The 14,089-nt window shown below is 44.7% G+C and overlaps 1 protein-coding gene across 1 annotated transcript in view; it reads right to left on the minus strand.

Moving 5' to 3' along the window:
* The window catches only part of LOC126253158 (gem-associated protein 5), a 413,052-nt gene that overhangs the window by 332,601 nt on the left and 66,362 nt on the right, over window positions 1–14,089 (minus strand). Inside the window, exon 6 of the mRNA XM_049954316.1 lies at window positions 8,849–9,014. Within this exon, the coding sequence (XP_049810273.1) occupies window positions 8,849–9,014 (166 nt within the window). The remainder of the gene's footprint in view (window positions 1–8,848; window positions 9,015–14,089) is intronic.

Raw genomic sequence — 14,089 nt, forward strand, 5'->3', positions numbered from 1 at the left:
CAATGGCTACCTGGTAAACCGTAACTGCTAACCTTATGACTCGAACCAAACTACTGCAGCTGTATCGTCATTCATTCGACCTAAATTGTGTCTCATATTACAATTAGACGAACTTTGTTTCGATTTGGAGGTGCGACCTAAAACTTTTCTCTCCCCTTGAATTTCGAGTCTCAAATTTCAGGTGCGGCTTAGATTCGGGAAAATTTTTTTTCCTTGATTTCGAGTCTCATTTTTCAGGTGCGGCTTAGATTCGAGTGCGGCTTAGATTCGAGTAAATACGGTACTCATTTAGTGCACAATGAGAGGCAGTTGAAACCGTGGCAGAGAATGTGATTCAGTTTCTCCAGTCCTGGGTGGTGCTGAGTCATGAGGGAAATGCTCCTTTGGGGCCAGAAGGTGGGACTTTGGGAGGTGGTGGATGACTGGAGAGATAAAGCACGGGAGATCTGTTTCTGTACAAGGATGAGAGGGTAATTTAAGTCTGTGGAGGCATCAGTGAAACCCGTGTTATATTTGGATCCTTGGTATATACATTTGGTATATTTATATATTATTTTATTCACATTACATTTCCAGTAGAAACAAGATAACAATTAAAAACTCTACTTCACTGTTTACTTTACACCCAAGGATGTAATATGCAAGTTAGGTCCCCTCCACTTTTTCATACATTAGAATTTAACAGTTCTGTCTATACTGCTGCTAGAGCCATTCAGATTCAAAATGACAGCCACTGCTGTGTTGGTGGTACTTTCTTTATTAGGCAATTTAGTAAATGTGGATGTGACAGAGGGATCACCAAATGCAGATTCCCCCATCACGTTCGTTGAGAGTTAGAGAGACATTGAGACTGAAGTAGTTTTCTTTATGGAAATGACAATCTGGATCATTTTTAATTTGAAAATAAAAATAAATACATGTTTCAGTGCTACTAAGTAACTGAATTAGGTTTACACAATTCTTCAACCAAACCTACACAAACTGCAGGGACTATCTGAGGTACGGCTGGCTTTCAAATGTGAAATATGCAAGGCTTTTATAGGAATCTACTGTTGCCAAAAAACAAAGAGAAACAGCAACTCTTTACTTCACAGGAACTTCTTTTCAAATATTTATGTTTTTCTTTGAACAACTTATCCCGTAATATTAATTAGAATTTCAAAATTGGATAGTGACAGCCTAGCGAAGTTATGAAAACCAGAACTGTCTTCCAAATTCAGCTAACACAGCATGTCATTCCTGCCACACCTTCTGTAGTATATTTTTATCTACCAACGATGACTGCATTGCTTTCTTCATCTGCTTATTTCATTGAGTACTGTTAAAGCAGCACCACATATCAGTAATTTTTCCTCTTCACTTGTCACACAGTTCTCAACACAAATACGCTGGCAGTTGAGTATAGTAGACAAAGTGAGTACATATGCAGAAATGTGTGATAGTAGTGTAGACGGGGACATGAAAAATGAAAAATGTTGCTAACATGTTGTGAACAGAAACATGTTTTCAAATTCAGTGTAAATGTGGCTTTAGTGATGAAACTGACCTTCATACATAAACAAATACAATTTTCATTTTCTCTGCACCTCCCTGCTTCACCCACACTGTAAGATATGAGTAGATACCATGCAAGGACTAAATTGCACTGTCATCAGTTTCACACCAAAAATCTTTTCCACGTTGACAGACATACTGACCAACCACAAACAAGAACATCTCTCCAATTTCCCTTCTTCCTTCGGTGGCATCCAGACTTGGTACAACTAGATCCGATCCTCCAACAAGGCATTCACTATTGTCCAGTAAAATGAGGAATATCTTTCCCAGCCCCCCTGCGACAGTATTTCACTGCCCACCCAAACAATACTGTCACTGTCCCTGTCCCAACCTCATAGACCACATGTATGTGGAAGGGCTAGGTGTCACATACATCTGCACACCAATACCTGTATCATCCCAGTGACTGACATTTCCTACACAAAACACCTTCACAATCAGATAAATCATAAACCAAATTCATGCAACTGCTGTATAGGTTCTGCATGGGTATGTTCACAAATTAGTCATATGGACGAATGACCATGCCCATGACCACCTCCAAACTATGTCCATAAGTCAATTAAATGACACAGTTGCAGAGGTTCCAATACAGTCCAATCTCCAATGGTCTCCTTTTCTCACACACTCCAATCTTCAGCTCCTGCATCAGCCTCTCAACTTTAACTGTTACTTTCTTAAACCACGTTAAATAAACCACTGTAATCTTTGGCTATCTTTTCCTCCTGGGTATCTTTTACATTTTCCCCATATTTCTTCTTGACATTCCTCCTAGAAGACCTCTAACTTTCATCTGCACATACCAACACGTGCTACCCCCAGTGCAATATATGCTAACACTTTCCCACCCAAATCTTCCTCTTTCCATTACATTCAGCCCCATCAACCATCCGAGCCAGGATATTATTTTCCCACATGCATCTCTGTTACTCAGCACTTCTCCCAATCAAGTGATCTACCCTCAGATACAGTGTGCCCTGTGTAACTAGGTACTTTTACTGGGGGCTGCTACTAGGAGTGGAGGAATCAACAGAAGACAGGAAACAATCCATACCAGCTCAAAACCAATAGGCACTAGTGAGCTTAGTTATCAAACAGTGCTATGTGTATACTGTCTTAAGGAAACATGATGATTGTCTTGTAAATATTTGTCATTGGAAAAAAAAGCACTTGAAATTAAATAAACAGGTGAAAAGGAAGATTTCCTAAATATGTTTAAAATATTTAAGAGAATAAGTGTTTAAAAGGATTAAGAGAAGAAGGGTGTATACGCGGACAAGAAAAAAAATTCCCAGATTTTTCCAGGATTTCCTGGTTAAAAATCCACATTCTGCCGGATGAAAACACACTTTTTCTGTGTTATTAAGTGACAGTATATTTTCCCTCAGAACTGTAAAACTTATCAATCCTTTGAATGGTTATGTTTTTATACACAGGCATAGAATTTCCCGGCACTTTAGAAAACGAAAGTCAGGGAAGAAAACTCCTTTTGGAAAGATTTTTGATGTGCAACATCATGTACGCTGCATATTTTCGTATTACGAAAGTATAAATGTGAATTCCACCAAACACCTCATGTTACTTTCCGAACCACTGTAATCAAGATTATGATATGCTTTTGTAAGCCAGTCATAGCTCAAGTCATGTGATCCCGCCAGCTGATGACAGCGGATAGTCAGACCACAGGACACGTGATGTAGTCAGCTAATAGCAACATCACTGATAAGTAGCGCGGATACACAAAAAGGAAAAGTTAATGTTTTAAATTAATATACATAGTGTTGCTACAAGAAATGAAAAGCATTCACATATAATATTGGTCTCTAAGGTTAATAAGCTGCAAGAGAAGCTAAGCTTTCACATATAATGTTGATATTTTTTGCGCGTGTTACACTTTAGGATATATCACATAAATGTTCCAGTAAAATTTTTAGCCGAGTCCAGTGACATGTCCTCAAAGTTTTCCACAAACAAATTAGCTACTGCAGAGGAGAGAGAGCTTCCCGTAGCACTCCGTCAATTTGCTCATAATAACGACATGAATGTTTGATCTTCTGGGCTCGAAATACTTCTAAATGACTCGTCATCAAACACTCTGTGATTTACGAAATTCATCATACATTCTCGCACATAGTTTAATTTGCATAAAAGGAAATTTACTTTCAAAGTAACGCATTTCAAACCACCATTCACAATATTTTCCTGTGAGCTGTTAGAAATAGGTTCGTTTCAGTAGTCGTCAGAGTGCGCCAGATAACAGGTGCCACCGCGCTTTGGCAGCTGCTATGACACAGGAAGCCCATATGTTCGTACGTGTAAAACATTAAAAGATCTTACATTATGTCATCAAAGAAAAAAAGACATCAGAGGATACTCCAAGAGCATCGGAATTTCGTGAACCACACCAAAATGGCACATTTAAAGTGCATACTTAAAGAGCACATTTGTATGTCCAGATTCACAATGAAGTAGGCCTCGACCTGATATTAAGCTTTACAGTGTGGGTTTTGGGATGTAAATTTTCTTGGAGTACCAGTACTGTATTAACTCATTTTTGATTCTTTCTTGTGGCATAATGCCATACGTGCAAGAATATGAAAACCTGCACTTGAAATGCAGTGAGCAGTTGAAATTAGAAAATAGTGTGGAACTAAACACTTTGTTTCAAACACATTGACCGCCTCAGTGTAATAGATAGATAAAAATCAAATTTCTTTAGCAAACCGACAAAAATAACTTCATTGCTCTACAAGGCGCTTAATGCATGGCTATCAGAAAAGTGGAAGTAAAATAAAATCTGAAACTAATAACGTATATTAGCCTTCTGTAATTATGTGAATGTATTTTAATTTAATTCACTTGATAGCTCCCGACCACAGAAATCCGTTTTGTTTTCATTTGACGTGAGCACAATAAACGAAGAGGAAACAGCAAAATTACTAAATGTAAACATGGGTCACGTGGAGACTACACACTTCCCCACTATAACTCAGACTGCTCTGCACATCAGCCTCGGATCTACGATATTTCCGAACTGGGGCAATACTAAGATAGCGGCGCAGTTGTTACGTCACACTCATCAGAGGTAATTTGTTGTTATGAAGGATTGCATAGTCTTCCTTTGACACATTTTCCTGTTGGCAAATGGTTGCATGAACACTGTGTTTTGTTGTTGTATATGGCACATTTCCTTTGCAATTTACGTTTTATTTTCCAATTTTTCTCGTTCATGTTTTATTGTTGCACTATTAGTCTACAGTAGCAGGATACAGTAACATCCTTTGTTAGAGTATGATTCTTACCAGTTAAAATTACAAAAATTTAACTGAAAACTAAAACAACGAAAAATTCCTGGAATTCTAAAAAATTTACGGGTTTTTCCAAGTTTTCTCCCAGATGAAAAAATTCCAGGGTTTTTCCCAGATCTCCCGGTTCGTAAACACGCTGAATGTTTAAAATTTTGAGAGACAGTGATACTGAAAACAGTGCGATAGCAGAATAGATGGAATGAGGTGAACTACAGTTGAACACGAAACTAAACACACAGCAAGAAAATTCAAGAGACTTTAAGAACATTAATGAAAAATGCAGGGAAACATAAAATTTGAGAATTAGGTTTCCAAGTGACCAAAGTTACATATAAGGCCTCTATCCTCCTGCAATTTCACAGTATATATTGTAATATATGTACATAACAGGTATAAAAATACTTGTCAGGGATTTGTTTATTATCTAATAAAGGTTATCTGAATTCTGTACTAGGTTTAGCCAATAACAAAACAGTAACTGGTAACTGTCTGGCAAGTAAAAACGTTTGACTTCACTTCGTTCATCATAATAAATGTTTTTGAAAAGCCTACAACTATGTCATTCATTATTAAAATAATGAAAATCTGCAACCATTACATATTTTGGCATGTTTACCATGACACACTTTGAGAGGGGGAGGGAGCCGAGAGACGGACGAGGCAGGCCAGGGGGGGGAGGAGGGTGGCCAGGGAGCGAGAGGGGGGGGGGGCAAGCGAGCGAGAGGGGGGGGGGCAAGCGAGCGAGAGGGGGGCAATGGAGCGAGGGGGGGCAAGCGAGCTAGAGGGGGGCAATGGAGCGAGGGGGGGCAAGGGAGCAAGAGGGGGGCAAGGGAGGGAGAGGGGGAGGCAAGGGAGGGAGAGGAGGGAGAGATGAAGGGGGGAGATGGAGGGGGGAGATGGAGGGGAAAGATGGAGGGGAAAGATGGAGGGGAAAGAGGGGGGAAGAGGGGGGGAGACGGGGGAAAGGGGGGAAGAGGGAGGGGAGACGGGGGAAAGGAGGGCGGGGGAGACGGGAGAAAAGTGGGCGGGGGAGTGGGGAGTGACGGGGGGAGTGGGAAGGGACAAGGGGAGTGGTGAGGGACGGGGGGGAGTGGTGAGGGACGGGGGGGGGAGTGGTGAGGGACGGGGGGGAGTGGTGAGGGACGGGGGGGAGTGGTGAGGGACGGGGGGGAGTGGGGAGGGACGGGGGGAGTGGGGAGGGACGGGGGGAGTGGGGAGGGACGGGGGGGAGTGGGGAGGGACGGGGGGGAGTGGGGAGGGACGGGGGGGAGTGGGGAGGGACGGGGGGGAGTGGGGAGGGACAGGGGGGAGTGGGGAGGGACGGGGGGGAGTGGGGAGGGACGGGGGGGAGTGGGGAGGGACGGGGGGAGTGGGGAGGGACGGGGGGGAGTGGGGAGGGACGGGGGGGAGTGGGGAGGGACGGGGGGGGAGTGGGGAGGGACGGGGGGAGTGGGGAGGGACGGGGGGGAGTGGGGAGGGACGGGGGAGTGGGGAGGGATGGGGGGAGTGGGGAGGGACGGCGGAAGTGGGGGGGGACGGGGGGATACTGGGAAGAGACGGGGGATACTGGGAAGAGACGGGGGATACTGGGAAGAGACGGGGGGTACTGGGAAGAGACGGGGGTGTACTGGGAAGAGACGGGGGGGCACTGGGAAGAGACGGGGGGGTACTGGGAAGAGACGGGGGGGGGGGTACTGGGAAGAGACGGGGGGGTACTGGGAAGAGACGGGGGGGTACTGGGAAGAGACGGGGGGGGTACTGGGAAGAGACGGGGGGGGGTACTGGGAAGAGACGGGGGGGGGGGGGTACTGGGAAGAGACGGGGGGGGGGTACTGGGAAGAGACGGGGGGGGTGTCTGGGAAGAGACGGGGGGATACTGGGAAGAGAGGGGGGGTCTGGGAAGAGACGGGGGGATACTGGGAAGAGACGGGGGGGTACTGGGAAGAGACGGGGGGGGTACTGGGAAGAGACGGGGGGTACTGGGAAGAGACGGGGGGTACTGGGAAGAGACGGGGGTGTACTGGGAAGAAACGGGGGTGTACTGGGAAGAGATGGGGGGGTGGGGGGTACTGGGAAGTGAAAGGGGGGGGGGCACTGGGAAGAGACGGGGGGGGTACTGGGAAGAGACGGGGGGGGGTAATGGGAAGAGACGGGGGGGGGGGGGGGTCTGGGAAGAGACGGGGGGTACTGGGAAGAGACGGGGGGTACTGGGAAGAGACGGGGGGTACTGGGAAGAGACGGGGGGTACTGGGAAGAGACGGGGGGTACTGGGAAGAGACGGGGGGTTCTGGGAAGAGACGGGGGGGGGGGGTACTGGGAAGAGACGGGGGGGTACTGGGAAGAGACAGGGGGGGGGGGTACTGGGAAGAGACGGGGGGGTACTGGGAAGAGACGGGGGGGTACTGGGAAGAGACGGGGGGGGGGGTAATGGGAAGAGACGGGGGGGGGGGGTCTGGGAAGAGACGGGGGGTACTGGGAAGAGACGGGGGGTACTGGGAAGAGACGGGGGGTACTGGGAAGAGACGGGGGGGTACTGGGAAGAGACGGGGGGGGTACTGGGAAGAGACGGGGGGGTACTGGGAAGAGACGGGGGGAAGGGGGAGACGGGGGGAAATGGGAGACAGGGGGAAGGAGGAGACAGGGGGAAGGAGGAGACAGCGGGGAAGGAGGAGACAGCGGGGAAGGAGGAGACAGGGGGGAAGGAAGAGACAGGGGGAGGGAGGAGACGGGGGGAGGGTGGAGACGGGGGGAGGGTGGAGACGGGGGGAGGGTGGAGACGGGGGGAGGGTGGAGACGGGGGGAGGGTGGAGACGGGGGGAGGGTGGAGACGGGGGGAGGGAGGACACGGGGGGAGGGAGGACACGGGGGGAGGGTTGAGACGGGGGGAGGGTTGAGACGGGGGGAGGGATGAGACGGGGGGGAGGGATGAGACGAGGGAGAGGGGTTAGAGAGGTGGAGAGGGGTTAGAGAGGTGGAGAGGGGTTAGAGAGGTGGAGAGGGGTTAGAGAGTGGGAGAGGGGTTAGAGAGGGGGAGAGGGGTTAGAGACGGGGAGAGGGGTTAGAGACGGGGAGAGGGGTTAGAGAGGGGGAGAGGGGTTAGAGAGGGGGAGAGGGGTGAGAGAGGGGGAGAGGGGTTAGAGAGGGGGAGAGGGGTTAGAGAGGGGGAGAGGGGTTAGAGAGGGGGAGAGGGGTTAGAGAGGGGGAGAGCGGTTAGAGAGGGGGAGAGCGGTTAGAGAGGGGGAGAGCGGTTAGAGGGGGAGAGCGGTTAGAGAGGGGGAGAGAGGGGGGAGAGATGGGGTAGAGTTGGGAGAGAGAGGGGGTAGAGATATGGAGAGAGGGGGGGTACAGATGGGAGAGAGAGGGGGTAGAGATATGGAGAGAGGGGGGGTACAGATGGGAGAGAGGGGGGTAGAGGTGGGGGAGAGAGAGGGGGGAGAGATGGGAGAGAGGGGGGAGAGGGGGAGAGATGGGAGAGAGAGGGGGGAGAGAGGGGGGAGAGAGGGGGGAGCGATGGGAGAGAGAGGGGAGAGAGAGGGGGGAGAGAGGGGGGAGCGATGGGAGAGAGAGGGGGAGAGATAGGGGGGAGAGATGGGAGAGAGAGGGGGGGAGAGAGAGGGGGAGAGATAGGGGGGAGAGATGGGAGAGAGATGGGAGAGAGATGGGAGAGAGGGGGGGAGAGATGGGAGAGAGAGGGGGAGAGATGGGAGAGAGAGGGGGAGAGATGGGAGAGTGAGGGGGGAGAAATGGGAGAGAGAGAGGGGGGAGATATGGGAGAGAGAGGGTGGGAGATGGGAGAGAGAGGGGGAGATGGGAGAGAGAGGGGGGAGAGATGGGAGAGGGGGGGGGAGAGATGGGAGAGAGGGGGGAGAGATGGAAGAGAGGGGGGAGAGATGGGAGAGATGGGGGAGAGATGGGAGAGAGATGGGAGAGAGATGGGAGAGAGATGGGAGAGAGAATATTTTGAACTTTCAAATTTACCATACCTGTTCGTGTCAAGGGGTGACACAGCAAGACAATATACAAATCCACCCATTGTGGCTATATCAAAAGCAACTTTTCCTGTATGTAGATCACAACCAATAATGTGTCTATCTTGTGCTGCTGTCCATACAATGTGGTTTTTTTCACATTGTTTGGCGTCAGGTTTCACTAAAACAAAAGATACATTTTTGCATTATACAATCATTATATCAAAAGAAATAATTAAAAAACAGTGAAAACTGTAAGACACAAATTGTACTGAATGATTATGAAAGGCATGTTTATGCAATGTCTCACAAATGTAACAACTATGTATTCCATGATACTACATAAGCTTTTGAATAACAATTTAAAAAAAAAGGATCCCATAAAACAAAATACTGACACAGCAATTTTAAATTTATTATGAGCAGTATGTTTTCAATCTGGAACTTCACATCAATTTCAATTAACAGTGCAGCAGGAGCAATTTTAGGTTTGCTTATAGTTCAAAACAGGGAAAATTATAAATCTGAACCCAGATCCCTGCCTTTCACAGAGTATATTACCAATGACACTTCACAAATTAAATTAAGTTTTCACTACAAAAGGGACTCAGGACAAAGTCTGAAGCCAGAAATCTTTCTAAGACAAATTGTGTTATAATGTTAGCAGAAAAGAGTCTATGCTGAAGTTCATCTGCATTACAATTTTTTACAGTACTGAAGTAATTTCATTACTAAAGTAAGTGTTTCACATGGATACCACACAGTAATTATAAATTTAGTGGAGTTTCCCTCAGGAAGCAAAACCTGGCTCATAAAGTGACACTTAATAAATGTATGCACACATAACCTTTCATATGACAAGCTTTAAATTATGTGGCTAAGACTGCTTGAAGGTTTCTTCTGGTTTTTAGCGAAAAACAATTAAAATTTTTGTTACTGCATCACACTGCCTCTAAGATTTCACCATGGGCGTTTCAGTACTACGAATTTTTCCTCTCAAACAAAGAAACTTTAATCTTTATTTCCGTTAATAAATGTCATGTAAATGCCAAGTCTTGCAAAATACATAAACAAACCATTTTATAGCATTATGTTAGAAAAACTTGTATCACATCGTTCAACGTGTTTACGTGCTGCTGCATGGAAACCATACATTTAAAAAATCACTAAGCTGACATTCCATACATACAAAATCTTGAGCCACAGCTTCCAAGACAAATTTGATCAAATGAAATGGTAGAGAATGTCTATGAATGACCTGGCTGTGGAACACTCACAAAAAATTGTGAACTGTTTACCCCTGTTTTTGAATCTGGTTGTTCTCCCCTATTCTTTGAGGTTTCAATTATCTGGAAAAATATTTACACTTTCTTTCCACTGCCCAAAAGGCACTTGTCAGTTTACACAATGATATCAATTGAGGAAAATGTGCAGGTCATATAATTAAGTCTGCAAATAGCAAAGAGGATAAAAAAACTTCAGAAGACATTTCAAGCAGCAGATCACGCACTGAAAGGTAACAGTAGTTGCCATTAACATTGCCCCAAAGAACGTTTAGATCATGTCCATCATACATACAGTATAAATCCTCTGGTAACAATTTGTGTGTCCCCAATAACTGTAGAAGCTAGGAGCAAATGAGCAACAAAATCAAAGCACAGGCAAATGACATCAGATTCTTCTAGAACCAAGACTGAAGGAATGAAACGATCTTCTAGTACTCAGTGGATGGATATGTGTGTGTGTGTGTGTGTGTGTGTGTGTGTGTGTGTGTGTGTGTGTGTGTGCGCGCAAGTGTATACCCGTCCTTTTTTCCCCCTAAGGTAAGTCTTTCCGCTCCCGGGATTGGAATGACTCCTTACCCTCTCCCTTAAAACCCACATCCTTTCGTCTTTCCCTCTCCTTCCCTCTTTCCTGATGAGGCAACTGTTTGTTGCGAAAGCTTGAATTTTGTGTGTATGTTTGTGTTTGTTTGTGTGTCTATCAACCTGCCAGCGCTTTCGTTTGGTAAGTCACATCATCTTTGTTTTTAGATATATCAGTAAGAATTTTAGTAGACATAATATACTCAGTGCTTCACAAACCAGACAGTTGCTTTGTGTTCTGTCCAGACAGTTCAAAGTGTGTTGAACCTTGAGGTCCATGAAGTGCACATACATAATTACACATGAATTAAGATTAAAAATGCCGCACAGAGATAATAATGAACGCTGCCATTTTAACAGAGCTCCATGACTCTTAAGACAGGTAAAACAGTTTGATTTGTTATGAGAGAGAACCCAAAGCCGTTCACCCATTCTATAGCTATTTAAACAGCAAACACCAGATGGCTGAAGCTCTAGTTAGGAACCCATATTGGCATAATCCATTAGATGGACATTAGAAATAACCACCACAGACCTGTTATACTGAAGAAAGCACATTCAACACAAGGTTCCTCTGTCGAGCAAGCAGTTTGTCCAATATAAGACAAAATACTTTTACAAACTTCACAAGCAACTTAATACCTGTCTGTCTTGTGGATTATAATATCAGTATTCATAACCTACAATCTTAGCTGGCAATAAAATATCACTGGAACCTCATGTTTCTTGAGGAATTAGGATAGTTCAAAGCAAGTACTTCCCCTGAACTGGAGAAATGTCATTGTCTCTTATTCATGTTTTTGTAACTGGTTGTAAGAAGTTCAGTTGGAATTTGCTGGAACAAAAGTCCACGAAGTACTGAGTATTCAACACGAGGTCCAAAATTGGCTTGACTATTCACCTCACTGGCAAAATTTATGAGTGTCAGCTACCACAGCCAGTTTTCAAATGAGCTGTTACATTGGAACTGCAGAAAGAATTGCTTTTTGACATAAATTGCATTTTTAATTCAACTACATATTAGCATTCTCTGTAGTACACATCATGTGAAGGAATCTGAGAAACCACAAAATTTTTGGGAATACATACCAAATATTTCTTCACTCCGTGTTCAGTGCATCAATTTTGCTGTTATGAGTACTATGTGTTACCTAAACTTCAATGGTGGCAGCAAAACCTTTCTGAATTGGCCTTATCTCGGTCTCACTCAGTGGACAACAAGATACGAATATTCAATGACAGAGATTCTAAAACGGCTTTTGCACTCAACCAAATCACATTTGACACCATACTCCCCAACTTGGTCGAGTCAACTAGCTGTCCTTTGGCCACAGTTTGGCAGAAGCTCTGCATCTTTGTGCTGATACTCAAATAAAATGTGGTCACATCAAAGTTAGGATATGAAGTTGTTCTATAGGTACTGCCAAATAAATAGGAAGTAGGTGTCAATGAAACAGTGGAAATGTAAAGGGAAACACAGTCAGGCCAGGTTTGGGGAAGGGTCTAGGTATTTGAGATGGGACTAGAGTTTATGCTGCATTTCTGAGACTGGGCTTGTAGGCAGGCCTTTTGAGTGGACATGCTGGACACCTGGAGAAAGACCCTCCATTACACAACTACTGTGATCCACAACAATTATGGTGAGGTCTTTATGTGGTGGGAGGATGCTCAGGTCATGATCAGTTTTGAGGCACAGAATGGTAATTCTTTCTGTTATTGTAAGGTTGGTCTCCTGCCAATTAATCTAGGGAACAAAGATGGGATAACACAGGGGATTAAAAAAATCCTGAAATGTCATCAGGCGATGTTCAGGAGAGCTTCTGTGAAGTTTGGAAGGTAGGAGACGAGACTTGGCAGAAGTAAAGCTGTGAGGACGGGGCGTGAGTCATGCTTGGGTAGCCCAGCTGGTAGAGCACTTGCCCACGAAAGGCAAAGGACCTGAGTTCGAGTCTCGGTCCGGCACACAGTTTTAATCTGCCAGGAAGTTTCATATCAGCACACACTCCGCTGCAGAGTGAAAATTTCATTTCTGAAGTTTTCTTAAAACTACTATAATACTAAAAAGAAAAACAAGTGAAAGAGCTAAGTGGCTCAGTGCTGCAGCTAATATGCATGTATTTAGAAATTGTAGCACGTGGCCGAGGTAAAGTTAACTGAATAACATACATTAATAAGTTTTATAGAGTAATATTAAAATCTTAGAAACCTATTAGAGAAATTGAGCATAAACTCTGGTTAATTGGGCATCCAATATCATAGTTGGGCGAGGTAGCTGCTAGCTTCATATGCCTCCTCTTTACTACATAAAAATATATCTGTTTAACCAAACCTATTTCAAATACTTCACTGAATGTTTGTTCCAGTGAATGCCAGTAATTTCAACCACATAATGACGAAATTTGTTTTTCCCAGCCATTTTCGTTAGCCAGAAGTTCTGGGCTTTTACTGTTTCTTTTTCTGCTCCTGACGGCTGCGGTAACCTGTAGACTCAATCAATTTAGGATTTTCTTCATTAGAAGTTGAAGAATCAAACTGTAATTTCAACTTTTTCTTTGCCGGAGCCCCAACAGTATTTCTTCTGTTAGTGATGTCCTGATTCATTATCTGCTTATGTGCTTTGTCAACCCACTTACTTTGTTTTGCTAATGATTCTGTGATTATCTGTAATTTTTTAAGAGTGTCAGTCAGAATTCTGAGCTTGATTGTAGGACTTCCTCCCTTTTAACCTTTCTCAGCATGGCCTTCAGAAAGAGATACACTCGTTTACTTAGGATAAGACATGTATAGTTGCTGTTCCCTTCAGTAGCTGATGCACTCTGTGCGGTGGACGAGATGGCAGATCTTTGGGTTTGTCAGAAGCGGCAGCATGACAGTTTCTGTTGAAGGATGATTTCTCATTAGGAACATTGACAATGCTCTATCAGAGTTACTTTGAAATTCAGAACTCATCTTCATTGATTGTGAACATATGACCTATTATTTGGCATGTGACTCTAAAACTAGTCATTATATTATCTGGCATGAAGGCTTTTGGATAAGTTTTGTCAAATAAGAGTGTGGCATACTAGATGCAAATGAAATGATTCATTACGAGCACAGCTGTAACACTCTTTGAAGGGACCACGCACTGAATGATGAAGTGTGGTGGAAATGTGAGTGAAATTACACCATTTTTTCTGACATATCTACTGTCTCTACTTGACAAGCTCTATAGTATCCTTTTATCTCGGCCCTAGGTATATGAATGGGAAGTGGTCTTAGATATGAACTTTTACAGTAATTTGCTAATGTGACTGAATTAACTCAAATTCTTGGGCAACTTTCTGATACACTATAACAATAAATACTGCTTTAATTTATACATATAGAGAAAACTATATAGCTTAACTTC

Source organism: Schistocerca nitens, chromosome 4 (assembly GCF_023898315.1).
Source record: "Schistocerca nitens isolate TAMUIC-IGC-003100 chromosome 4, iqSchNite1.1, whole genome shotgun sequence".
NCBI classification, from domain to species: domain Eukaryota; kingdom Metazoa; phylum Arthropoda; class Insecta; order Orthoptera; family Acrididae; genus Schistocerca; species Schistocerca nitens.